Source organism: Nicotiana tomentosiformis, chromosome 3 (assembly GCF_000390325.3).
Source record: "Nicotiana tomentosiformis chromosome 3, ASM39032v3, whole genome shotgun sequence".
In the NCBI taxonomy this organism is placed as follows: domain Eukaryota; kingdom Viridiplantae; phylum Streptophyta; class Magnoliopsida; order Solanales; family Solanaceae; genus Nicotiana; species Nicotiana tomentosiformis.
In genome coordinates this window covers 142,453,710-142,481,514 of record NC_090814.1, presented here as the reverse complement: position 1 = coordinate 142,481,514, position 27,805 = coordinate 142,453,710, and the positions used below count along the sequence as shown (strand labels likewise).

At 36.2% G+C, this 27,805-nt stretch overlaps 3 protein-coding genes across 3 annotated transcripts; all 3 read right to left on the bottom strand.

The window, feature by feature from the left end:
- Nucleotides 1–76: 76 nt before the first annotated feature.
- On the bottom strand, nt 77–7,056 carry LOC104118644 (protein ROLLING AND ERECT LEAF 2). The gene is made up of 4 exons (XM_009629941.4): nt 5,817–7,056; nt 5,253–5,428; nt 1,802–2,025; nt 77–1,257 (listed from the first exon to the last, which is right to left on the bottom strand). Exons 1-4 carry the CDS (start codon nt 6,841–6,843, stop codon nt 465–467), a joined length of 2,220 nt encoding a protein of 739 aa, XP_009628236.1. The 5' UTR covers nt 6,844–7,056; the 3' UTR covers nt 77–464.
- Nucleotides 7,057–10,292: 3,236 nt separating this feature from the next.
- Nucleotides 10,293–16,704, bottom strand: LOC104118657 (uncharacterized). Its single transcript, XM_009629960.4, has 9 exons — nt 16,386–16,704; nt 15,831–15,941; nt 13,720–13,793; nt 13,324–13,426; nt 12,482–12,532; nt 11,757–11,907; nt 11,470–11,608; nt 10,675–10,780; nt 10,293–10,578 (listed from the first exon to the last, which is right to left on the bottom strand). Exons 1-9 carry the CDS (start codon nt 16,579–16,581, stop codon nt 10,421–10,423), a joined length of 1,089 nt encoding a protein of 362 aa, XP_009628255.1. The 5' UTR covers nt 16,582–16,704; the 3' UTR covers nt 10,293–10,420.
- Nucleotides 16,705–23,642: 6,938 nt separating this feature from the next.
- LOC104118666 (vacuolar protein sorting-associated protein IST1) lies at nt 23,643–26,911 on the bottom strand. Its single transcript, XM_009629965.4, has 6 exons — nt 26,559–26,911; nt 26,282–26,414; nt 25,552–25,655; nt 25,312–25,456; nt 25,063–25,200; nt 23,643–24,804 (listed from the first exon to the last, which is right to left on the bottom strand). The coding sequence occupies exons 1-6, from the start codon at nt 26,597–26,599 to the stop codon at nt 23,887–23,889; spliced, it is 1,479 nt and encodes a 492-aa protein (XP_009628260.1). The 5' UTR covers nt 26,600–26,911; the 3' UTR covers nt 23,643–23,886.
- Between the last annotated feature and the right edge of the window lie 894 nt (nt 26,912–27,805).

Below are 27,805 nucleotides of genomic sequence, written 5' to 3'. Positions count from 1 at the left end.
CGGTCGAGTCATTATATTCCCCCACTTAAACACATGTTCGCCCTCGAATCAATAACACCTCCCGCATCTACACCAATTGTGGAGCATGAAGAGAAGTTTCCTCAATTTTGAACTTTTGCAATTATAAATCAAATTGTTCCAAATTCTCAAGCATTTATTTGGACTTCTAATTTCTATAAAAATTTATAACAAGAGTATTCTAGGCAAACGTCATTTATATACGAGAAACTGTTGCCGAAGTTGCTGTTGCTCTTTAACGTTCTACTTGGGACAGCAACCTCTACGGAGAGCACATAAGTCTGAACTTGCTGGCTTCTTGACAAATTCTGCCAGAAACTCAATACTTCTTTGATCCATATACGAGAAACAGTACAAGTAATAAAACAAATCACACCTCTCATAGCTGTTACAAAGAAAATGCATACAGTACACTGTTTACACTACAAGCTGTATATATTCACCGATCATGAGTTGCCATTTCTATTACGATGCTTTGAGATAGACCTCAAGTCCCTGTACATATCTGCACAGGCAAGGGAAAATTCTGACATTGCCCCGAAAAGCTCAGGCAAGCGGCTTCTCAGGCTTGTCAAAGATTTATCTCTCACCTGAAGACATTGCCTCTGGTATGCTTCCTCCTCGTCTTCCAGCTTCTTCCTCAGTGCCTCCAACTGTAGCTGCCGATCAACCACAAGACTATCAACATGAGCTTGATCTGGATCCATTTCATCCGGGGGCGTTCTACGCTGCATATGCCTTTGATACCAATCCTCATATTGCCTAGTCTTCTTGTTAAGCTCTCTCCGAGTATCCTCACACCTGTCCTTCAGCTTCATCTCCTCCTTCTGGTATTCAAAGATAGTATTTATAACAGCTGAAAAGTTATAAATAGCAGTTCTAGCCAACTCGTCAGGAAGCTTGTCAAGATAATCATGCCAAGCATGTATAAGTGACAGAATTGGCGGGTTTTGGGGTCTTTGTGGCGACGAAACCTTTTCCTTCAGATTTGTGTCTATAGGAATAAGATTTAACTTTAACCAATTGTTTAGAGCTTTGATATACTGTTTTTGGTGGGTAACCAATTTGTCAAACTGTGAATGCCACTCTTGGACAACAACATACAACTGCAAAGTTCGTTCATGATGGTGCTCGGTTGTTTCTTTAGGGGATTGGGATATATCCAAAGACCTTACCGCTTGCACAATCTTAGACTGACTTACATGATATCCTCTCATGGTCTCCCACATTATAGCCATCCTGCAATTGATAACAAAAGTTCAGGAAAATCCTAGGGATTAATATCTCCGAGTCAGCAAATTTGAGTGGCCAAGGTGGAGAAAAGAATAAATATGCAAACAGATTGGCTGCCTAGTTGTTCTTGGTATTAATCAAGTTACCTTCTTCATAAAAGAACAGCTGCAACAACTTGGAACTTTTTAATGTTTCATTCTTTTTGCCACAAACTATAAATGTTTGGGGACATAGGAAGGGAATGGAAGAAATCATTCAAACAAACATTTCTTCCACAATTGAAGGATATCAGACGAGATACATAACTGACACCAAACAATCATTTAGTCACATATTTCAGGTGATACAGACCTTGTCTCAGAGAAACTAGGTTTTCCAAAAGATAAAATCAACTCAGATGAAAGCTAAAATTGTTTTTAATTAGAAAAAAAAGAGTTTAATGGAAGAAAAATCTGCTCTAGAAACAGCTGTCAAACAGGCAGTGTGTGAGTCCATCTAGAATAACAGATTGCAATATGGCTTAGCCTATGCACACATCTAAAAGACTTACCCATCAACCAGAGCAACCAATTTTGGATAAAGTTGCTCATCGCGTAACCGATTTATCTCTGAAACAGTAGAATCCATAGACTGCATGTCGACAATGTATCTTGTGTGGAGGTGACTTACTGTAGCTTTCACTCTCTCCAAGGCCTCTGTATTTGTACCACGTTTCTTGAGCTTATTCAATGAGGCAACCTTTTTCTGATATTCAAGTTTCATTTGTTCTCCTGCCTGTGGAGGATCATCAGAAATCCATGAGAAAGGGCATATCAGACAGGATAGTTCAAAACCCAAAATACAATTTATAATTCCTTTTACAAATTACAACTTCATAATATAATTTAAAATGAGCAAAAAGGCCAGATTTGTCCCTCTACTTTAGTAAATTATCCACGTTTGTCCCTAGTTCTACTATCCGTCCAAATACGTCCCTACCATTAAGAAAGTAGACAAATTCGTCCCTAACGCTAACAGAATTCCAACGTGGCACCCGGGGCCCTTCTCCTTGATTTCCAACAAGGCAAATTTAAAAACTCAACTCATATCCATTCAAATAGCCCATTACCTGGGCAGACCCATTTTCCATCTTAAAACCCGTTTCTTCTTCCACCCCACCTAAAACCACCTCCAACTGCCATTACAATTCTAAAGCAAATGATTTTCCATCAATGTGAAGCTTCCTCAACAACTTACAATGCCTAGCCAAATAGACAACTCAGTATCCATGCATTCAGGAGCCTTCACCAAAAGCAAAATCTCCAAAGTGAGGTTCACGCACTTAAGAGAGATGAGGATAAAGCCTTCGTTATTTATTCTAACCGAATTTCTGTGACAACGGAGAGCGAGTTTGGTGATGGAATCGAAACAAGAGAAGATGGCAGGTAAAACCGAGATTATTTCAGCTTTTGCAGTGAGGGAGAGCCTTTTATGGTTTTTCCCTTCAACTGAAAGCCATCTCCGGCAAACGAGGGAGCATTTTCTACGGTGGCCGGAGGTTAAGTATTGGAAAATTATGGCTAAACATTTGTCGGGGAAAACGTCAGAGAAGATTGGTCCATTCAGTCCGTAAAAAAGTTTTTAAAAAAAATGACTTTGTATTGTGCCAATCGAATTTTTAACGTCATGAAAAATATATTATGGTGGATATATGACGGAGGTGATAACTGATTCTAATGGAGCTCTTTCGTAATTAGATGGGAAATTGGGGCAGGTCTCTTTAATATTGAGGAGGAAGAGTGGCCTCTAGGCCTTTTTGGGGTTCTTAGAATACTTGGGTTAAAAAATCAAATCTTTTTTTGTTATTGATTTTCCATAGAAACAAGGGTTTTGGCTAATCAGGTCAGATAACATGAACGAGTCTTTTTAATTTGGGTTTTTAATTTGCCTAGTTGGCAATCAAAGAGAAGGGTCCGGTGCCACGTTGGAATTTTGTTAGGGTTAGGGACGAATTTGTCTACTTTCTTAACGGTAGGGACGTATTTGGACGGATAGTAGAACTAGGGACAAACGTGGATAATTTACTAAAGTAGAGATACAAATCTGATCTTTTTCCCTTTAAAATGCCACAAGTAAACCTGGACGGCTAACTTTTGAAAACCAATTACTACTTATAACCTAAGTTGCTCCGACACGGCAGTTTAGGTGCCGCACCCTTGTCGACACGACACTAGTATGGGTGTGGGTATGGGATCCGTACCGGATTTGGTCAAACAATTTAGGTACTTTGACCACGACGAACAGAAAAATTCTAGACGAGATACAATTTGATTCCCGAAATCAGAATCAAAACTAGGGTAAATTTGAAGAAAATAGCATATCTTATCTAGGAAATCAATCTTTTACTTATCTACAACTTGAGAATAAAAAAGAAATCCACACTTTACAAGCTAGATGTAACTACTCCACAATTTCTCATAAATATTTTATATTTTTATTTTTTGAATTATTTTTTGCCAGATCCCCACATGTATCCGTACTAGGATCGGTACCCCCGAATCTTAGAATTTACATCTCGAAGGATTCAACCTCTAGATCTGCACCCGTGTCGGACTCCCGCACCCGTGTCCGAGCAACTTAGCTTATAACCAAGGGTACAGGGCGTGAAACTCGGTATACTACATCACTTAAGACTTTAAAGCACCTTTAGTATGCCGAAAGTAAAGTTTCAAAACAGAAATGGCATCATGGCACACAAAGCAATACATCTTTGTTGACCAAGTTGCTCACATAAGGAAACACAAAGCACCAGAAGACATTATCCTAAAATAAAGGGGCTTCTACTAGGCTACTTGTCAGAAACCAAAAATGATTCAGGTTCTAGAACTCTCAAGTACAAAGATAAATACTGAGAAGTCAGAGTTTAACGAGAATTATGCTTTACAACATCGTCGTTGGCACTCAAGGGCAGCAGATTTTGGAAGTAACTCTAATCTAAGTGCTTTACATCGGGTATCATTATCAGAGGCCAAAACATCATGCTGACCTGGTATTTTTTAACCTCAATATACAGCTAACAATACATTTGAGTGGAGCAGCTTCTTCGGGTTTTCTAGTAGGACACCTTAGTTTAGCAAGAACTCCATGCTACACAGATACTTCATTTGCCACTTATCAACACCCTGATATACCTCATATGTCCCAATATTGATGCAACGCATTATAAGAAGTTTTAGATTCCTTTAAACGTTGACCTATGTTCATTGAAGAGTCAGAGGCCCTTTATTAAATTATCATTTTGAGGTGCTTTATAAGTGTCTAGACTTCTAAATTAATTTTTGCAATTTCAAAACGTTTCTTCTTAGCTTGATTAATTTACTCTATACTAGATGCTAACCAGTATGTATATTTAAACAAGCTTAGTTTAACTGCATATATGATATCATCATATCGTCAGTCATGTCCTATGTTTGTGCTCAAACTTCACAAAACATGAAACATTCAAAGTGCTCCTAAAATCCCATAGATGAAGCCATCAGGAGCTGGGAGAAAAAACCCAGGATCCTATGTTCTAGACATTGCACCCCCTCCCCCCAACCCAACCCCAAAAGAATATAAAAAGGGAGAGGAAAAAAAAAAGGCATAAAGGAAAAGAGGCAAAGAATAAAACAAGAATAAAAGAAGTAGATAGATGGAATATCTAAAGTAAAATCAGTAATGGCAAAAGAAGAACAAATAAATCAGAAGATTTGCCGCAATGGAAGTGGAAGGGCTACCCTTCCAACTAAATAGAAAAAAACATTCAGCAAAAGCAAATATACTTGGCTAAATAGAATATCAATTTTGAAATGATCACTCAACAAGATTTGATTATGAGGAGACCAAACAGGCGAAGGGAAAACGTGGAAGAAAGAGAATGCACCTACAAGACAATATAATGCAACAGAAAGATAAGAGAACTACACAGAATTCATTCGTGATGATTAGACTCAAACCAAAAAAAAAAAGTTAGATAAACACACCTTCACTTCATCGTACAGTTTTTTCTCCCATGCGAGCATCTTGTCTAACACTGTTGCATGAGTTTCGTGTTCTTCTGAATCAAAGTCATCCAACCCATCATCAGCATTTGGCAAGCCTCTGAAGGACCTATTCCATGTTATGACACGCATGACCCTTGCAGAATGATCAATGTGTCCTAAAGAGAAAATTACAGAGATTTAAACATTGGCATTAACATTTAACAGACAATTCAAACTCCAGGAATGAAAGTTTATTTAAAGAGTAACACATCCTGGAGTATATTTAGAAAGATGGCAGTTTTACGAGTAGCCATCATATAACACTGTCATTGAGCACGATCGATCAGTGTCAACTGTCTATTAACAACCATTGCACCATCGACTAAAAAGCAAAATTTAAAAATCTATTTTTAAAATCACAATTACAAAATCGGCCTATCCATTAACCATAACTTGATCAAGGTATGCAACTTAAGTAACATTTGAATAACAATAAAGATAATCCAGCAGAAAAATAATCCACTATTTAAACTGAATCTTTCTTATAGAAAACACATTATATACCTCTATTATCGGCAAAATTTGAGTGATAATGCAATCGATTTGCCTCAAGCATCTTAGATACTTCGTGAGCACTCTCGGATGCCTTAAGGAAACAATCATCCAGCTCAGAGAATATCTGCAGAAGGTTAAATTGACCTCCTTTCTTTTTACTCTCTCCTGGAACAACATTTTTCACTCTTTTCAAAACTTTAGCGGCAACTTGAGGTGGAGGAGGTGGCTCTGACGGAGTCTCAGCTGCCGTTTCTACCACCTCAGCCTCCTCTGGCATCTCGCTCTTCCTCACTCTTTCAGTTTCATTAGCGTTTTCAGCTCTCTTAGCCCTTTCGTCATACATCTTCCGCTCGAGTTCCTCTCTTTCAATCCTACTCTCGTCCACCTCAGCTAGTGTAGGGCCAGGTACGTTGTCCATTGAAGGGAAGAAAAAATCCCATGACATGGACGCCACCCCCTTGCTATCCGGCGGCGGTGGAGGAGGAGGCGCTCGATTATTCTGCGGCGGTGTCCGTGGTGGAGAAGGAGGCGTTTGCAATCCCCCAATTCCACCACCGCCGCCGCCGCCGCTACTTTTACTACTACGATGTCTTAAACTATGAGTGCTTTCAGTTTCCATATCATCCTCGTTTTCCTCCTCAATAATCATATCGGATCGCTTCGGCTCCGGTACGGGGATGGATATTTCGGGCATAGTGGCAGCACGCTGAAGAGGGGAAGGTGGGAAAGAAGGATTGGAAAACGGAGGGAGGGGAGGGGGAGGAGGCATGTCTAAGGGGGTGGAGGAGAGGGGAGGAGTAACACCGGATAGGGGGGAAGAGGAGGAGGCGGCGACGGCGGCCGTAGAAGGGAATTGAACTTCGCCGTGAGCGTAATCGCTAAGGGCAGCACCAGTGTTTTTGAGAGACATAGTGTAAGCGGAGTGGGCGGCGGCGAAAGCGTTACGGGCCGATACAGCTTCTTTCATGAAATGCTTTCGCTCTTTGCATCGGGTCACAGTTTCTTCATTCTCGATCTTCGATTGTGTACACCCCATTGTTTCTTTCCTTTCCAATTCACAAGAAAAACTAACAGTCTAAAACTCTGTATATGTGCATAAATTTACAGAAGAGGAGATTTTACTTAGAAATTCATAGAGAGAATTGAGATCGGATCAGCTTTGAAGAATTGTGTAGAATTGTAAAGAGATGAGCAGGACTTGGAAATTCTGTACAGAGTGAGAGAGAGAATACTCTTTTGCTTTTTGTTTGTAAAGAAAAGGGTAATAAAGGAAACTACAAAAGGAAAAAGGAAATTTCTGGTTTAACGGCACCGTCTACTTAATCTTCAACAACGACGTCCGCGTTGACGTATCAGTGAATCAGTGATCCCCTCTCTCCCTTCTGTAGCCCAAAAGAAAAAAGCAATACAACATGACATACGAAAAAGACTTGGTGGTCGTTTGGCATGAGTTATATAACTAGACATGGCATAAAATTTTAATATCATCTTAATATTTTATTTGATTAATAATTTGATATAAGTTATCTTGAGATTAAAATTAGTATGGAATAACTTATATCTTATAAGAGGGGAGTAATTAGTGTTGAGATAACTTATATATTTTTTCTTAAAAATTATGTAATTATTATTTTTAATATAATATATCAAACAATGGATAAAAACAATATCAGTAAAATTAATCTTAATATAACTAATCACAGTATAACTTATCACACCATAACTTCATTTAAGTATATTTCATTTAAACACTTTAATAACTTTTATCATGTCATTTAGACACAATACGCTGACACGGTGAAGTAAGTAACTTTCACATTTTTCAAGCACATGAAAATGATATGAAAAACAAACCTTTCATACTTCTTGCCGGAAAATGAATATTTTTGACAAAAACAATTTTCGGAGAAAATTTCTTTTAAATTTTTAGATCTTCCAAAAACCCTTCAGATCTGAAAGCTTTGCGATGAGACCAAATGGGTCGCAGGTGAATTTTGTCGGCACCAATTTATTCCGGCGATGCAATGTCGAGTATGTGCTTAACTTGTTTGGTGCACTAGATAAATCAACTAACACCCAGAAATTTGTTCCTATTGCAGCAAATTAACAAGAAATTTTTTGAATGTTCAAAGGTTGTTTTTGATTAATTGGTCATTAAGAAGAAGGTATTTTTGGTTCCTCTTATGTTGTGAGGGGCGGGGTTTCGCGTGAAGATTCGACGCCGAGACGTTATCGTCTTCTCTTTGCCCCATTTTACACAGATCTGAGCCTCAAGGATTTTCAGTAAAGGATGGTCGCCCCTCTGTGTCATGTCCATGATTTCTTCATTATTAAAACCAACAATTCTTTGAGAAAAGAAGAACAATAAAAGGAAAATATTGAACCATATCAGCAGTACTCCTTTATCTCTGTAAAAAGGGGCTATTATGCTCTTTCTTTTTCTGCTTCTGCTTCTGTTGTTACAATAACTGATTTGCACAAATAGCTGATTTTCTTCGCCAGAAATATTTTCTCCAGCCATTTTGCTTCCAAAACTCTCCGTAGTTTTAACCTAGAAAGGAAGAATGAAGAAAAAGAAGAAAAAACTAAATTTCTGGAGGAGAAGAAAGAGCTGGAAAAGTGATGGCCGGAAATTAATTTTTCCGTCGAGGAGGAACTGTTGTGGAAGATGACTCGTTTTAATTTTTTTTAATTTGATTAGGTTAAATCCACGTGTCCTCGTCTTATTCGTTATTGAGATGTGCGAATTTCACACACCTCTTGTGTTTGGCTGGTTACAAATTTTATGTATAAACGACACAGTAAAGGTCTCTGGTTAAAGTATTCAAATGGAACATACAACAACAACAATACCTGGTTAAAGTATTCAAATGGAATATACTACAACAACAACAATAACTCAGTATAATTACACTAGGTCTGGGGAGGGTAGTGTGTGCAGATCTTACCCCTATCATGAGGTAGAGAGGTTGTTAATCCTTTCCTCCAAGAACTCCTCATCTTGCTCTTGGGGTGATTCGAACTCACAACCTTTTGATTGAAAGTGGAGGTTATTTACCATCAAAGCAACCCCTCTTGTCCTATGCATTTAAAATGGAACATAATTAAAATAAAATGTCTAAGGAGAAAGTACGTACAACTTTAAGAATCTGTCAATGCATTTGACCTATTATAAAAACATTAAACTTAAAGAAAAAGAGGCTTTTCCTGACTACTAAAAAGGTTCTCAGAGCTCATGTTTTTGACATTTTTCTTTTAAATAAACGAGATATTTGTTTAGATTATTGGTCATAGAACCTACAACTCGCTAAAATGGCTGTTGAATAATATAATGGAACTTTCAGCTCCAGTTGTTCAACAAACGTTGGAGCAACACTTTATCATTCGACAACATGCATTGGTAAACGTTTTCTTCCTTGGCCTCTGTATCGGGTAAAATTGGTAAGTGACAGCCGGACGAACGACGAAGTGACACGCGGAACTAAAGACAGGTGGAACGTGAGTCACCAATAAGCTGGCCCCGGATCCGAGCATGCAATTGGTGCTGAGCGAATCCCGAAGACAGAGTAGCCTGTAACAAAGATTCCAAGTATTGCCATCGGATAGCATTCAAAGAGCAACCGTTACAGAAAATATCTGTATTTATAACCAACCGTTATGCAACTATTAATGACGGTTTTATTCTCATTCAAGAGGAGATTGATTTGGTGATCTTTATCTCCCTAAATAGAGCTATAAATAGGAGGATTAACTAGGAAGAACTATAAATTCAACTATACCGTTTTAGGGGTAAACAACTTCCCTAAGGTCAACCCGATGCACGGTCCGGGGCAGGACCGTACTCCAAAGGGTAGACAGCCTATCTTGACTCAAACATCAGTGATTATCAGTGATTGATTTCACGGCTCGAACCCATAATCTATAGGTCACACGGAGACAATTTTATCGTTGCTCCAAAATTCTCCTTTGGCTTTCCTCTTTCCTTTATTAATTTATTTTTAAGTTGGAGAAGGAAGCTTTCAGTACAAGTTTGGGTAGGAATGATTAATGAATCATGGTGCACTTAGTAAAAGCAGATATTCCAGTGTTCGCATCCAGTTGTTTTATTTAGGCCTTTTATTTGGTATAGTTGAATACTTGGAATTAACTTCCCTTAAGCTAGAGACTAACGACAACACCACAAAAAGGGAAAAAGATGACTGGAAAACCTTTTCCCTAGCTTTTGCACAGCTAAAGTTATAAAGTGGGTTCTCAAATGGAAACAGCATCATTCAAAGATTCTAATATTGCATGTGACGCGTCTTCGGATGCCTAAATCTGTAATACTTTGCGAAAAGTCAGAACCATATTTCTGTAACCTCTATTATTCTAAGAGTTATTTATCACTGCAAATTGCTTGTTTGCTGCCTTTTTTTCCACATGAACAAACCATTAGCACGTCTACGAATCTGTTTTGCAAAAGTGACAGTTGATGCTTACAGAGCATGAAGATGAATTTGAAGTTCATAGCAATGCAATCACAAGGCCTATTTAGTACTGATTTTTACTCCTAAAAACGAATCATAAGGTAAGTCGCTGAAGACAAATGTTACCAATAAGTGTGTTTCTGAAATTCAGAAGAGTGCTCTATGATTTAACTTAATTTTCCAAATTTCAATGTCATTCCCTCTGTTGTAATCCCTCACATAACATGGAATGCATCTCAAATCAATCTGCTCGCCAACAAAGAAGGGCTCGGATGCACTATAAAGCTGCTTACATCCTGCATCATCTGCTCCATAGTAGCATATCTTAAATATATAGTGGTGACGAAGTGCCAAATAAGAAGTAAAAAGAAGTTTTTATCTATTTGCAGCTTCCTGCTTACCTTCTCCGGTGATCAGGTGACTGCGGAAGTGTGAATATCCATTTGCAACAACATCAAGATCATCAAGCGTGAAGTTGTAACGTTTTTCCAGAGCCAAGTATAGCACCTGAAGTAAAGGATAATTACCAGAACCAATCAATCACTATGCTTTTATCATTTTTAACTCTTAAAGGTGCCAACAACATAATACTTTAAAGCTTTTGGAGACCCAATATGAAAACCAAAAAGTGTGGGAATTTCTTAGGTAAGTGACAACCTGGAAGTAACAATAAGCAACATAAGACCTAACATGCAGAACCTAAATGGCAAAATGGCAAGAAACAAGATTTCGCCTCAATTACCGCTACTAAGGATACTTTACACTTCTCTTTATGCACATTCAACACCTTACAGCGTTTCAAATTCTAGGACAAATATGAACTGGCTCATTTCTGTTTGATTTCACATAATGACCTGCTAGCCAATTCTACATACCATGCTATCAAGATAACTTCATGAATTGATGTCCAGCTTCTTCGTAGGTTTTCATCATCTTTTGAAGCAACAAGTTGAACTTTCATTTACAATACACTTCTCTATTGATTTAATTCCAATTTTCTGTCAAAGATCTGCTTAATCTTGGTTATAATCTTAGGGCGTGAAAAGAAGAAGAGAACATATAAAAATTTGTCGTGATGCTTGTACGTTGTAGCATGAAGCCCGATGGATAACTCGAGGTAAGTGCAGGTTGACCCGATACCACTGTCACCCAAAAAAAATAAAAAAAATAGAGTACTCCAGCTTCATTCAAGGTACCTTCTCTGGGTTGTCTAACATTAATTTCTTTAAGATGCTGAAGAATGCATGAGTCAGGTCATTGCTGTAAATGACATCAGCAGCTAAAAGCAAAGAAGCTTTCTTGAGTTCTTCAATTTCTGATCGAGTCCAGCTGTACCTGGACAAATATGGCTAACCTGCTTTAGTACTTACATTCAAATGTTTATCATCATTCCAACCACCAAAAAAAGTCAGCAAAAGGTGGTTAAAGAGCTTTTTTGAGATGCAATACTAGCTTTCCCTTACAGTATAGACCAATCAATTACCTTCCTTTAGATGGTGAAGTTTTCGCTTCTTGAGGAGGCCATGAATCTTTCCAATCAAGTTCCCGTACGTGAACAGAAGCCTTCCCATGGAATATTTCATCATTAAGATCCACATTTTTCTCACAGTTCTCAAGTACTTCGTCACCACGGTCTGACACATACAACTTAGGGCTAAAAGAGATAATTTGACAAAAGCATGCCAACCTTAGTGCTCTAACTCAAGGATAGACAGTTCAAAGCAACAGCCACGGAAAGACAACAATAAACTGATGGTGACTAGTTTAAACTCCAAACTATGTTAAATGAAGCATTGATAACAGTAAGCAGCTGACCTAGCACAAAGATCCTACACTAACCAAATAATATTTCTAGGCATTGAGCTCTGACCACCCAAATATACCGCAGGGAAGTGCCAATTGCTAGACACGAAGTGCAGTCTCACTTAACTACTTGCAGAAAAGTGTGTAATACTTAGCAGCCTCCTAAACAGCATTAAGATCTACTTTTCACAGTTGTCAAGTACTTCATCACCATGGTCGGCCACACTTGATATTTAGCTCAATGATAGACAATTAGACATAAATTACAGCAACAGCCGCAGAGAGAAGGATGACAAAAGCATAACATCGATGGTGACTATTGCAAACTTTAAAATATGAGAAATGAAGCATTGGTAATAAGAAGCAGTGAAAAGATTAGAACTTATGCATTTCAATCTTGTATACCTGTTATGAAGACAGTTTTAGCAACACGGGCAAGCAAAATACCAACTAACCCTGATAAAAACATTGAAAGAATATCTGTCATACAGCAGATACTAATGCTTGAAACTTGAATAAATCTAGATACTTGAGCTCAGTCTGCAAATTATTCAGTTACAAGCAAAAGAAAACATCAAGAGACTGTGCATGGTTGAAATCTACAATTTCAGTTATTCAGTGGTAGGGATGGAGGTGGGGCAGGTTTCACACAAATACCAATGACTCTAAAACCAAAAGGATACCTGAGCAGAATCAAATGTTTACTGACCCAATAGGATACTGTTTATTGATCCTGATAGGGCTTGCTAGGTACCTGATAGGCTCTGGGACCTGGATCCTGCAACTGAACCCACATAGGTATCCCTTTTTTTTTTATCAAGACCCACATAGGTATTTCTTATCGTATAATAAATAAAAATATGGATGTGTTGTTGATAGTTGTTTAGTAAATATGGAGTACCTACAATATGATTAGGTGTCCATTAATTAATAAATGTAAATAAGGCTAACAATTGAAATGGGTTCACATGGAGAACAATGGATACTGAAATACATATTGCCCACCTCAACAAGAAAATTTAAATTTCTTCTTTCTCCTTGAATTTTTGAAAAAACAATATTGATAATGAATTTTTTTCTTTCTCATTTTAATTTTTAAATTACTTTTATGGTTTAAGGTGAACTTTATCAGGCAAGTACTCGATCTTGGCATCACCATTCAGTCAATGAGGAAGTTTGCAATGACTAGAGGTACCAATGCTGATGCTACAAACAGAACAGAAGAAATTAAAGCTGATGAAACTTACCTGTACCAGCCCCAAGCTCCAATGCAACAACTTCATCAAAATCAGATGATATAGACATCACATGCAACACAAGATCAGCAAGTACTAGTTCTGCTCTCCAAACCTGATTAGGAAAAAAATAACTAATTGAATAGCGCCTAAAAACACTCAAAACTTCAGATAGCCTAATGAGGACAATAGTGATTACTGACATTTAGGAACACATATTTACACTATAGGAAAAGAGATGTGCTCATACAATTTTCAGTAATTCCCGTCATACAAATTGAGGAGAAAAGGCATCCACAGGAAATGTCATAAGCTCTTTAAATAGGGGGAGAGAAGCTGAATGGAGGAATTATAGATGAAGTAAAGAAAAGATATAAGGCCCAACGAATGCTGAAATTTTTGGATTACCTGCAAACCAACTCTAGGAATCGATGAAGTGATATTGTGTTGGATGGTCAAAACAAGATGATGGCTAGGTAATTCTGCAAGTAAAAGGAAAATGACACATTACATCTACGGCTATTTAATTTGAAATGGTTGGTGGAGGGAGCGATGAGGAGCTTGGGTTCATAACCAGGGACACCATATAACTATTCAAGCCAAGTAGATGTGCATCTTTCTTAAAAGCATTCATCTGAAGGTTAATTTAGGAAAACCAATATTCCCTATTTTACTATAAAACCACAAAGAGAAAATACACTTCTTATCTAGGTAATCTTTGTGCTTTCTCTGAACTTTTCCTCCTGAATTAACTGAAAAAGGTTGGCTAGAGGTGATCAAGAGAAGAAAGTGTGTGTTGTGGTATTAGAGTTACAACAACAACAACAACAACAACGACGACCCAGTAAAATCCCACAAGTGGGATCTGGGGAGGGTAGTGTGTACGCAGACCTTACCTCTACCCCGAGGGAGTAGAGAGGTTGTTTCCGATAGACCTCCGCTCAAGAAGACGAAAAGAGACAATATATCAGTACCGTCAACAAAAATCATAGAAATAATACATCATAAAAACCAGTAAATAGATGGAAAGCAAAAACAATAACCAGTAAATAAGGCCCGGCACTATGAAAACGTAAGAGTAGTGTGAACACAACATTGACAACTAGCAGTCTAAGACAAAATCCTATTAGACTAGCCTCACACTGGTACGAGTTAGAAATATGCCCAACTACCTCCTAACTTACAACCTTAATGCTCGACCTCCACAACTTCCTATCAAGGCCATGTCCTCGGAGAGCTAAAGTCTCGCCATATCCCGCCCGATCACCTCTCCCCAATACTTCTTAGGCCGCCCTCTACCTTTCCTCGTACCTACCAACGCCAACTGCTCGCACCTCCTTACCGGGGCATCTGGGCTCATCTTTTGTACGTGCATGAACCATCTGAGCCTCACTTCCCGCATCTTGTCATCCATGGGAGCCACGCCCACCTTCTCCCGAATATCTTCATTCATAATCTTATCCATCCTATTGTACCCGTACATCCACCTCAACATCCTCATTTCTGCTACTTTCATCTTCTGGATGTGTTAGTTCTTAACTGGCCAACACTCAGCCCATACAACATGGTCGATCTAACCACCGCTCTATAAAACTTACCTTTGAGTAGCGGTGGCACTTTCTTGTCACACAGGACTCAAGATGCTAACCTCCATTTCATCCACCCTACCCCTATACAGTGTGTGACATCCCGTCGATCTCCCCACCCCCTCGATAACCGACCCAAGGTATTTGAAACTGCCTCTCTTGGGAACGACCTGCGATTAGAGCTAGTTGGTGATATTTTGAAGTAAGGGTGGAATATACGAAGGCAGTGTAATGACGCTCAATTATGTTGGAAAAGTAACATTAACACATCAAACTCTATCCAAATTGTACATTTTGAGATTGAGCAAAGAGGTCATTCTTTTTTAGATGTACTAAATTAAAGAGTAGGTATGTGATGGATGGAGTATTTTTTTCATGAAATTCCAATGGATTTCTGGTCTTGTTCACTCTTCTCTGAAGAGGGGAAAATTGAAAGCTTATAGTGGAACACTTGAGATGAACTCCAGACACTTCTATTATGATCAAGATAGATCCAGGTTCAGAAACTCAATGATTTTCAAACAGATTGCAGAAATCAAAGCCAGAGATAATTTACTCACAGGCTGAACCAGCCTAAGTTCACATTAAACACAAATTTTCATGTTTTTGTATACCTCCATTGGTATACCATCTCTAGCTAGTAACACTATTAGATCTCAAAAGCAAACGAACGATCATCAAAGTGTATGCACCGAGATGAAACGCTCATAAACCAATACATTTTGACATTGAAAAAAATAGTACTTCGTAAATAGATGAAAGGACTGCCAAACAATTAAGATGAAATGAAATCCAATGACTTAAAAAAGTACAAAAGCAAATGAAAGTGCTGTAAACAAGGATTCAGTATGTTATAGCGTATGGTGGACAAATATACACACACAAAGGATAATTCTTGATGAAAGCCTTAATTTTGAGATGCAGTTAACTTACTTTTGCGTCGTGTTAGAATAAGATCACCATCTTCATCCAAGTCAAACTTGGTAGATGTTGAAATTGATATATTATCAACTGCATCAGTATGTTGTCTCAGTGGGGAATTATCTGCAAAGTTGAAAAGAACACTAAATCTTTGATTAATGTTTTCATGAGGAATCAAGATCCTACTTCATCCTGTCATGTGTCACACCGAGAAGTCCAAATATGTACACACACTACAGCAAGCTTCTGTAATCACTTCAGACATTTTAGGCTATTCTAACAACAAGCAAATAGTGCTTCAGTTCCTATAAGAGGCCAGCATACGAGTTAATATCATCACTTGTTACTGTACTAATTGTTAAGATCAGAAAATCCACTCAGTTCAATAGTATCTCTAATTTGCAGCAGACATACAACAACCGTGATATATTATATCAAATATTTATATAAAAAAGGTTACCAGTTATTATATTATCGTAAAAAAAAAGTAGAAATAAATCAATTTCATAATTCTCCAAGAACATATGAAATTTGATATGAAGAAGAAAAAGAGGAAATTTAAATTACCGTAGTGAGGTGGTAACGAGATAGTAAAATGGGAGACATGGGGACCGGAGTGATAAGGAGGGCAGCCGAGATGAACTTCGCTCATCACTTGGTCCTCCTCCCTAAAGCTGACAACCGGTGACGAGGACGGTGACGGTGACGGTGACGGTGGAAACGACGATGTACGCGGCTGCTGCCCACCGTCTTCGCGCTCCATTGAATCAATAGTGTAGCTGCAAAGTTGATGTATACGCCGCAGCCACTCTTTGTAGCTCCGTTAGTTCTCTCCGGCAACGCTGTTCCTTTTAAGTTGAACTAAAACCCAAATGTGAGAAAAAGGGTTCAAATTTGTATTCGGAATAAAATATTTACACAACTAGATTATTTAAAAAAAGTAATAGTAGCAACTATCGCAATTAAAAATTATTGATGGATAATCTAGAATAACTATTAAGAAAAATGTTATAATTGTTATAAATATATTATATTATGTATTTTCATTTAGTACTCTGTTGTAAATAAACTTTCTGAAGAAACTTATCCATATGGGACTCCGCCATAAATATGTTTATTTATTTAGTACTTTATTGGAAATAAGCTTCCTGAATAAGCTTATCATTTCGGTACTCCGTTATGGATAAATATTAACTCTGGTAGAAGATTATATATATTTGGTACAGTAGCAGCTTACATAACAGCTTAGAGTAGCAGCTTACAGTAGCAGCTTACACATTAGCTTACAAGCAGCTTGCAGTAGCAGCGTACACAACAACTTCTTTTCTTCAATAAATAGAGGAGAATTCAGTTTATTATGTACATAAGTTTGAAGTTTAAATAATATATCAGTTTCTCTATATACTTGTCTTTACTTAGTCTTTATTTTATAACACGTTATCAGCACGAGTCTCTAATTTCATCATCACTACCTGACTGTGAGGCAACATACTGCCCTTGTGCGTGGTCAAACCGAGTTCATTCAGAGCATTTTGAGGAAAATTACATCCTTGGAGTGGTGAACAACACGTTGGTTTTGTTAATTTCCAACTGTATGAAGAGATGAAATCTTTCTGATGTCATTTCTCAAAGATAAGGCTTATTAATTTATAATGTTAATTTGATTTCCTTCATGATCTTGAAAAATTATGCTTATTATCTATTATCTATGTCCATCACGTGCTAATTCTAAGCATCTAGTGATGCAGGACTTGCAGGTATATTGTGATTTGAAATACAAATTTGAAGGCTAAGAAGACAATGGATATTGAATCAACTTGCTATATTACGTGCTCTGTATACGTATTAGCATATAACAACTATTTTTCTTATATACTTGTTTTCATCATGTTGTCATCTCCGTAAAAGATTACAAAGTAAATAACAATGTCAGATCCATCTAAACTCCAGTAGAGTTTATGAGAAATATATAATTACCAACAATGGTAATATTTCCTAAGTCTCGTTATGACTTAACTTCATGGTTCACTTGAACTCCAGCAGAGTACGGCCACCAGAAGCGGCTATGTTTCATATATCTCATTGTAACTAAATTTTGTTAACCACCAGAAGTGTTATATGCCTATGAACACCAGAAGTGATAAATTAGGCTTACTATAGTTACAATGAAGATAAGTTAGAGAAAATTCTCTATATTATATTCATACCTCGATTTGTTTCTGAAGTAGCAAATATCTTAAAAGAAGTTCGAAACATCACAATTTGATGTGATTATGCACGTTCGGATAATTATGTTCTATCTCCTGAAGGAAGAGAACTTTTGATAATATTAATTCATTTCATGAAGTGAATGTGACAATTTTAAATATGAACGCGCTCTTGATGTAAATATATTACGATTCACCTCCAGAAGAGGTAATACGATTGAGAGAATATATTCTCAATATTTCATATTCCAAATTTCTCTTGAAGTAGTAAATAATTAAAATTTCCTCCTAAAGTAGGAAAATACTATGTAGTGGTAAAAACAAATATTAAAATTCTTAATTTTCGTCATTTATAAATTTAGAATTGTCTTTATATTGTTCGTTTGATTATGATTTTCTCTCATGACACCAGAAGTGTCTGAACAATATTTGGTAGTACAAAATTTATCAAAAGCTCCTGAAGATTTAACTGTTTGTCTAGAAGACACATGACACCGGTAGTGTCGGATAAATATTAGATTGTTGATAATAAATAAAGGCTCTCGAATAGCTTATATACAAATATGGCATTCATATTATATGAATATGGTCAAAATATATGTTATAGTAAACCTGAATTTTGCTAATAAATGGCTATCATATTGAGACTACAAATGACTAGAAGATTGAAAATCTTCATATTTCCACAATCATATAGGGTAAAATAATATGTATGTGAGAAGTGACCCGCCTTATTCTTTAATTTGTACTATATCATGTATCACAGTAAACCAGAAGTTTACTAATGCAAAAGCAGTCACAGTAAACCAGGAGTTTTACTGAGGCAAAAGTAGCTACTGTAAACCAGAAATTTACTGATACAAAAGTAGCCACAGTAAATGAGAAGTTTATTGATGCAAAAGTTTATGCCATAGTAAACCAGAAGTTTACTTAGAGATAACACATGCCATGATAAACTTGAAGTTTTCATTTGCCATTTTTAAATGAGCTATTTGAGAATTCAGATAAGCATATACTGAAGAGCTAGAAGATTATTCAAGACTTCTCTTGTGTTGCTTGTTCTCATAATAAATTGATTATACCATCTAAAGTTGAGACTAAAATCCCTAAATTATGGAATATATAAAAGGTGAATATGGGCCCATTGACCTATCATGTGAACTACTTATAGATACATATATGAGATGGTTACACGTGCGTTTATTGTCAACATGTTGTTTGGCATTTGAAATTGCTTTTCTTAATTAAGAGCATAATTTTCAGATTATGAAATCAAGATAGTTCATCTTGATGATGCTGGTTTATATCCTAGCTAGTTTAGCATTGAATACCTCATATTAATGGCTAAACTATTGATTATGAGAACAAAGCTTTATATGTTGGCCTAAGATTTTTTAAAATGCATACAACAGCACTTGTATGCATCATACCAACAAAATATGATAAGTCCTCCCCTCACAATTGGTTTAGGATCAGAAACTAATATTTTTACCATCTAATAACTTTTGATGTGTGGTATATGATTAATTTCTCTACCACAATGCACAAAGATAGGTTTCCCAAAGAAGATTGGGGATATGTGTTAGTTTTTCTAACATTTGGGTGATGGAATAAACATCAGAAAAATATGCTATATGAATCGAGTTACCGTTAATATGATCCTCACTTAGAAGATAATTCAAGTCAAATGCCAGAAGCATTTGCTGATCCAAAATTAAATATCATATTTCAACTGCAAATGCTCCTATTAAAATTAAAGTCCCTGGAGGATAAAGTATATTGCATGCATGAAGCGTAGTAAATCGATCGGCTCCAAAGGTAACAATCCTTGAAAAATGATAGGAGCAAATGATCATAATGAAGAGGAAATGAGCTCTAGAAGAGCCCATGGCATAACATTCCATGAAACTCCAGAAGAAGTTCAGGTACTTGAAAATAAAGAAAGTGATGAGATCTCAACAAGTTATGTCGCTTAGGAACCGATACAAAATGATTTTCGACGATATATTTGATACAATATAGTTCACAATATTGTAAAAGATTGTGAGGATCGAACCTGTAGTCCAGACACTTGAAGATGTCATGCCATCTAAATGCAAGTCATAACCTATATGACTCATTTGATTAAGTCCTATATATAGATCCCTGGAGGATTTAAAATGCTTGAAGCATATAGTTCAAAGTATCGTGAAATGTACTCAATCAGATTACAAAGATATTTGTACAGTTTAAATCAATCTGGGCGCATGTGATATAATCGCCCCAGTGCATATTTGCTGAAAGAAGGTTACATAAAAGATGTTATTTGTCCATGTATTTTTATAAAGAAATTGGCATCAATTTTTTTTATACTTGTTGTTTATGTTGATGACATAAATCTTGTTGGAACTCCAGAAGAGCTCCAAAAGGCAATTGAATAACTTAAGAAAGAATTTGAGATGAAAGATCTTGGAAAAATAAAATTTTGTCTTGGTCTGCAAATTGAATATTTAGCAGACGAGATCTTTATCCATCAATCTGCCTATATAGAATGGGTCTTTAAACGCTTTTACATGGACAAAGCGCACCTATTAAATACACCAATGGGTGTTCGATCACTTGAAGTGAATAAGGATCCGTTCTGACTTCCAGAAGAGGATGAGGAACTCCTTGGTCATGCAATATTCTATCTCAGTGCAATTGGTTCACTCATGTATCTTGCTAATGCTAACAAAGGTAGTGCAGATGCAGGTTATTTATCTGATACCCATAAAGCTCGATCTCAAATCGGGTATGTGTTTACATGTGGAGGTACTATCATATCATGGCGCTTCACAAAGCAATCTATTGCTGCTACTTCTTCAAATCATGCTGAGATAATAACTATTCATGAAGCAAGTAGGGAATGCGTATGGTTGAGATCAGTGATTCATTTTATTCGAGAAAAATATAGGTTGGAATGTGATAAAAAAAAACCACAATATTATACGAAGACAATGCTATATGCATAGCCCAATTAAAGGGATGATTTATAAAAGGAGATAGAACGAAGCACATTTTACCAAAATTATTCTACACATATGATCTTCAGAAAAATGGTGACATCAATGTGCAATAAATTCGTTCAAGTGACAATCCAGCAGATTTGTTCACTTTGCCAACTTTAACTTTTGAGAAGATGGTATACAAGATTGGAATGCGGAGACTCAAATATTTGGAACAAAGTTTTCATCGGGGGGAGTGAAATACGCGTTGTACTCTTTTTTCCTTACTAAGATTTTTCCCATGGGGTTTTTCTTATAAGGTTTTCAATGAGGCAGCTAGAATTGCGTATTACTAAATATGTGTACTCTTTTTCCTTTACTAGAATTTTTTACACTGGGTTTTTCCTAGTAAGGTTTTAACGAGGCACAATATCTTTTAATGAACATCCAATGAGGAGTGTTATAAATATATTATATTATGGATGTTCATTTAATACTCCATTGTAAATAAGCTTCCTGAAGAAGCTTATCCATATGGGACTCTGTGGTAAATATATTTATCTATTTAGTACTCTATTGGAAATAAGCCTCATGAAAAAGCGTATCCTTTCGGTACTCCGTTATGGATAAATATTAACTCTAGCAGAAGATTATCTATATTTGGTACAGTAGCAGCTTACACAACAGCTTACAAGAAGCAGCTTGCTGTAGCAGTTTACACAGCAACTTCCTTTCTTCTATAAATAGAGGAGAATTCAGTTCATTATGTACATAAGTTTGAAGTTTGAATAATATATTAGTTTCTCTCTATACTTGTCTTTACATTACAGTCTTTATTTTATAACAATAATGACATTATATAGATGGTGTAAAACAAATAATTATATTGCAGTAGCTATAAATAACTCTGCAATTTAAAATTAAATTATCCCTAACGAGAAAATTATGCAAATTATTGATAGCTTATGATTTATATGAAATAGGGCGATTAAGGGTGCATTTGGTATGAAGGAAAATATTTTCCGAAAAATATTTTTCAATTTTTCCATGTTTGGTTGGCTTAAATATTTTGGAAAACATTCATGAACTCATTTTTCTCCAATTGGAGAAAAATGTTTTCCCTGTCAAAAGAAGGAAAACTATTTTCTAAAATTCTTTTTCAATATTCTCCACCCTATCCCTCATCCCCACCAACACCCACCCACCTTATCCATCCCACCCTCCAACCACCCTACCCATCCACCCCAACCCCTACTTTCCTTTCATGTTGTAAATAGATTTTTTTTTTATTTCAACAAAATGAGTATATTCTTTGTATGATGTAGAAAAAGTATTTTCTTTCATTTCAACAAAATGAGTATTTTTTTTCATGATGTCGAAAAAGTATTTTCTTTTATTTCAACAAAATGGGTACTTTCTTTTCATGATGTGGAAAAATATTTTCTTTCGTTTTAACAAAACGAGTACTTTTTTTCATGATGTAGAAGAAGTATTTTCTTTCATTCCAACAAACTAAGTATTTTCTTTTCCTAACGTAGAAAAAATATTTTCTTTCATTTTAACAAAACGAGTAATTTTTTACATGATGTAGAAATAATATTTTCTTTCATTTCAACAAACTATGTATTTTCTTTTCCTGATGTAGAAAAATTATTTTATTTTATTTTAACAAAACGAGTACTTTTTATTCATGATGTAAAAAAGGTATTTTCTTTCATTTCAACAAAACGAATACTTTCTTTTCATGATGTACAATAGTATTCTCTTTCATTCAACAATATGAGTAATTTCTTTTCATGTTGTAGAAATGATACTTTCTTTTTCAACAAAAAAAGTATTTTCTATTTAGTTATCGAGCTCAACGTTGTTCTTATGTGAAAAAATAAAGTAGCACATTAGTTCCTTTGGGTTTGTGTGAATTTTGAAAAGAATAATTAAATTTTTGAAAAAAATAGAGTTCCAGGGGGAGGGGAAGGAGTATAGAAAACATGAGGATTTTGGAAAAGGTGTGTTGAAGAGAGTAGCATAACTCTAACCAAACACTAGAAAATATTTTCCGGAAAAAGCTTTTCACTCACTAACCAAACAAAGGAAAATAAGTGAGAAAATCACTAATTTTCCATGGAAAACATTTTCCTTCATACCAAACACACCCTAAGTGTCTCATTTTAAAATACAAGGGGTACATTTGTAATTTACTCGTATTAAAGAGGTGTTAATATGATTTATATTTGTAAATTTCAATAAGAAATTGTTATTTTTTAAATCAGAAAACTTTTTAAATAAATTTTCAGTTGAAAGTGCCATCCAAAGCAAATTTCCAAGAACATTGGCAAAATTTCAAAAGACATTTATAATTTTCCACACATTTTGTTTTGAGCAAACTTTTCCTAGAAAACATTTCTCAAAAAAAAAAAACATTTTCAAATCTTTAAAGCCACCAAGTTCTTCTCTGCAGTCTGCACTTGTTATTATGGATTGAGTCATTGTTTTCCTTATTGCGCATAACTTTAATCTTCCATATCTCCCCTTAATGCAGAAGTTAGTTTGTGCAGTTTGCAAGTTAACTCCAATAACAGTTGTTCAAGATGCAGCATAAAAGCAAAAGCTTGAGAGTAGGTAAAACCAAGCTCCACATAATTAAAACAATGGGATTTGAATAATCAATAAGACTTCAATATATGGGATTTGAATAATCGATAAGACTTCAATATAAGGACAATACACACGTAAACTTTATCCAGCTAGTGTATTTACAACAGAATGTGATGACCTATTTCTATACTGCTTACAGATAACAATCCTAACATGTAAACAAAGAATATGATAACCAATGCAGTAACTAGTAATATGATGGACTACATATTGAAGGGATATAGGTTCATCTAACTAAACTTTTTATTCTTTTGATTTCTCTCTGAGAGATGCTAGTCGAGCCACAAAGTCATCGTAATCAGGTAGCTTAGGATGGACATGTCTATTTGGACCCAACATATCAGGTTGAAATGAATTTGCTCGATTGTGCCCTTGGCTTAGCTCCCTTGGACTTGTTTGTTCCAGTTCAACTGGAAGGGATGCTGCTCTATTCCCCATACGTCTACGCCTCGACACTTCATTAGTACTGTCAACTCCAGCTTGATTAGTAGGTGTCTTAACTGATTCTGGTTTCTTGATGTCCTTTTGGAACCTTTTCCTGCTGAAGTGCATCAATAGCCTATCCATCAGTTTTTCCTCTTCATCTCCATTTTCCTTATCATCACCAGTTGTGACTTTTGTGCCACGTCTCGTCCTAGCTGATCTTGGTTTGTCCTTGGATTTTTCAGCTGTATCACCCTTGCAATTTTCTTCTTCATTGGCCACTTCTCCAGTGGAACTAGGAGCAGAGGAATCCAAACTGTTTTTTGTTAAGCTCAGTCTTGATTTGATATAAGGAGGGATAATTGACCTATAATTGAATGGCTTCTTGTCATCAGGTTCTTCTTCAGGAACAATCTCAATCTCTGGTTTATTTTGTTTCCTTTCAATGCCTGTGCTATCCTCTTCAATATCTTTTACTGGAGGTGAATCGTCTAATTTTCTGCTAAGACTATTTCTTTCACTTCTGTAACTCTCCCTTCTCAAAGGCAACTTATCTTCTTCATCAGGGACCACCTTTCTGCAATACGATGAATTTTGCTCCAATTTATCCTTGGAAGTGGTAAGTTGCTTCGCCTTCTCGCGATTAAATCTAACAGCTTCATAATCTCTCTTCTGAGCTGATCCATCCATCTTATTGTGCAGATTGTGCTTCTGATCATTCTGACTCTTGGTCCAGTCCTGCGAAAGAATCAGACAATACAAATAGTGTGCTTATTAGGCAGGGAAAATATATGTAAAATGTGCATAGGCCAGACACAGAGAAAACAGAATGGTACACTTCTTACTACTGGAAACTCCAGACAGAAAGGATAACAGAATCTTAAAAAATAACAACTACTATCAATTCGTTACACGCCAAGTTTACTTTTAAACAGAAATTCAAGTTGGCTTAAATGCAACAAAAGAGGAGATTATGAAGTCCTATCGAAGGCTTACTTGTTCTGATACAAGTGGATTATATAGCTTCTGCTCTAAAGCCTTTGAATTCCATTCAATACCAGATTCTGATGCTATATCTTTCATCAACTGAAGCTTCATCTCCTTTGTAGCTACTGACTTCAAGTTTTGAACAAACTGTCAAGAAAGAAAATTTGTTATGTTTTTTTAGAGCTAGAGGGAAAAAAGTAAAGCTGCATTTGTAAGTTTAAGCACAAATATTATGACAGTGAAAAGATGAGTGAGTACCTCTTTACTGACATAACATTCAACGGAATTTTCATATCTCTCAGTAAATACACTTCTTAGTTGGCGTAATTCTGGCACGTCCGATAATCTTGCTGCTGCAAATATCAAAGATGATACAGCTTCTCTGCATTCCTCAGGACAGTCCCTATGACCAAATTACCCAGAAATTGAGGAAACTACTCGCAATGTTTTATGGCGCCTCACGATTATACATATAGTATAAATAAAAAAGAAAAATACCTCTGTTTATACATGGTTACAAGATTATTTGAGATGTGATCACAATATTGCTCCAAGAGATCATAACAGCGGGAGCGATTGAGCTCAACCAGAAGGCCTTCAGCCTGTTGCAATCAACCGAAACTCCAAATTAGAATAAATTGAGCTATGCACAGTTTAGGGAAGAGGGAGAAATATAACAATTACTAGCCTTTTAAATTTTTAGACTCACGATTACATGAAATAAGTTAGAATAAATTGAGCTCTGTCAACTTTGAGGCTTCACTCATACTAGTAATTATGAAAAGTCAATCTTTTTATCCCAATAAGTTTAACATAGTAGTATAGATTCCTATGGGAGTTCTCATTGCATGCCGTATCTTTCAAAAGTTTCAAAATCTAAAATCTCCATTGACTCTTGAAATCAAGTTAATTATGTTCCGAATGCATAATTTTATGGACAGAGACCTTTATATTTGATGAGATATCAAAATCTAACTGCCTCATCAGGAAACCTTGAAATTGGCCAGGAAAATCGATTACACCAAAAGAATGAAAGCGAAAATGTTAATATTGGAACACTTTATAATCCATTTGATTATAACATACCCGCAAATAAATCTCAAACAAAAAAGACTAACAAAAAGGAACCGCAGATTTGGGATGATTTCTCATTGAAACAAGACGAAACTTTTTGAATCCCAGAAATTCAAAAAAAAAAAAAAAAAAAAAGGTAAGGAAAGAAAATTACCCTGCTGTAGGCGTTGACATCCAATCCAGTTTTAAGGAGATCCGCTACGTCACTCTTCAAATATTTCAGCATTGCATTCCTCTTCCTCTTTACCATATCGATTCGAGTCTTTGTCAGCTTGATATTGGCCTTGCTGTACCAGGAAAAAACCCAAAAGAACATGAGCAGAACAAATAGGCTAATAACAAAAGAATTAAAAAAAAACCATCACAGAAAATTTTCAAAACAAAAAAGAAGGAAAGAAAAACAGAGAGCCTTGTAGAATTATCGTTATTACCATCTGGCATAGAACTTGCTTTTCAGCCATGCGTCTAACATCTTGAATTTCTTGAAGTTAAAAACCAGGGATCACCAATTTAAACAACCAGCAGAGAGTTGATATTGAAAATGCGGTTGAAGTCAAGACAAGAATCAACTTCGAATTTTGACAAGAAAAGGTAAAGAAAAGAAGCAGCTGCTTTGTTTTGATAAAGGGGAAAAGAACCTTTATAATGGAGACAATAACTGAAGCGAACCTTTCTGGTTGAGTCTTACAGAAGCTAACGCTTATCCAAAATCTAAAAGTTGGAATAGAAATCAATTTAGCTGTTAGCTTTAATACAAAGCGAACGAGAAACACATGAAGTTGATGGCTGGAATGTACACAAAAGAATGCCTCTATTTATGGGGGAGGAGAAATAAGAGAGTTAGTAGCTGGCTCCTGAGAATATCTGGGTGCCACGTAGGACTCCCACTCACAGTAATTTTTGGGTCTGATAGCTGTAAAAGCTGTAGTTTTACTGTCTCCCCAGTCCCCATATGTTTTAGGACGGGTACACTAACGATTTTGACGCAAAAATAAGGGTAAATTGAGATGTGGGGAAACGTTGAGGCCATAACATGCGCTTATCGATTACGAAGTTGGCGGGTCTATTATGGAATAATGGGAGTGAAAACCGCGAGAGACATTGTCGAGGATCCAGCTCTTTATTTCTCACCTTTTTTTTTAAATAAATAAAACACTTTTCTGAGGTTTTTTATTTGCAATAACAGTTTGATTATTGAATAATTCTCGCGGTTTAGCTAGTGCATTTTCAAAATTTGAGGTTTAGTTTTTTGTCTATCTCGTGATTTGAACCTGTGTAGGTTTATCACGACCCAATTTCCCCATGGTGTGACGTCGTGACGGCACTTAGTCTCTATAACTAGGTAAACCAAACATTTTTCGGAATAATGAAATAAAAATATAAATTTAATCAACTATTCAAAAATACACAACAAATCCCAAAACCCAGAACATCGTGAATCACAAACTACAGAAGGAAAAAAAATTCAGTGTCTCTATACATCAGAGTCTAACAAGGTAAAATACAGAAGATAATGGACATGAGAAAGAGTAGAAGGGAACTCCGAGGTCTGCAGACGCGGCATATATACCTTGAAGTTTCCAAAGCTGTCCCGGCTCACTGATAGTGCGGCTGATAAGGTGCACCTGGATCTACACACGAAAAACATATGCAGAGAGTAGCATGAGTACATCACAAT

Bases quoted from the DNA above. Each gene is read 5' to 3' on its own strand.
- LOC104118644 (XM_009629941.4), bottom strand. From the start codon at position 6,843: ATGGGGTGTACACAATCGAAGATCGAGAATGAAGAAACTGTGACCCGA. The intron at 5,429-5,816 runs GTATATAATGTG...TTTTCTCTTTAG, and splicing joins AAATTTTGCCGATAATAGAG to GACACATTGATCATTCTGCA. The intron at 2,026-5,252 runs GTGTGTTTATCT...GATCCTCCACAG, and splicing joins AACTGTACGATGAAGTGAAG to GCAGGAGAACAAATGAAACT.
- LOC104118657 (XM_009629960.4), bottom strand. From the start codon at position 16,581: ATGGAGCGCGAAGACGGTGGGCAGCAGCCGCGTACATCGTCGTTTCCA. The intron at 11,908-12,481 runs GTATACAAGATT...TGTATGTGTCAG, and splicing joins TAAAACTGTCTTCATAACAG to ACCGTGGTGACGAAGTACTT. The intron at 11,609-11,756 runs GTAATTGATTGG...ATATTTGTCCAG, and splicing joins ACTTCACCATCTAAAGGAAG to GTACAGCTGGACTCGATCAG.
- LOC104118666 (XM_009629965.4), bottom strand. From the start codon at position 26,599: ATGTTAGACGCATGGCTGAAAAGCAAGTTCTATGCCAGATG. The intron at 26,415-26,558 runs GTAATAACGATA...TTCCTGGTACAG, and splicing joins AGCAAGTTCTATGCCAGATG to CAAGGCCAATATCAAGCTGA. The intron at 25,656-26,281 runs GTAATTTTCTTT...TGATTGCAACAG, and splicing joins ATGTCAACGCCTACAGCAGG to GCTGAAGGCCTTCTGGTTGA.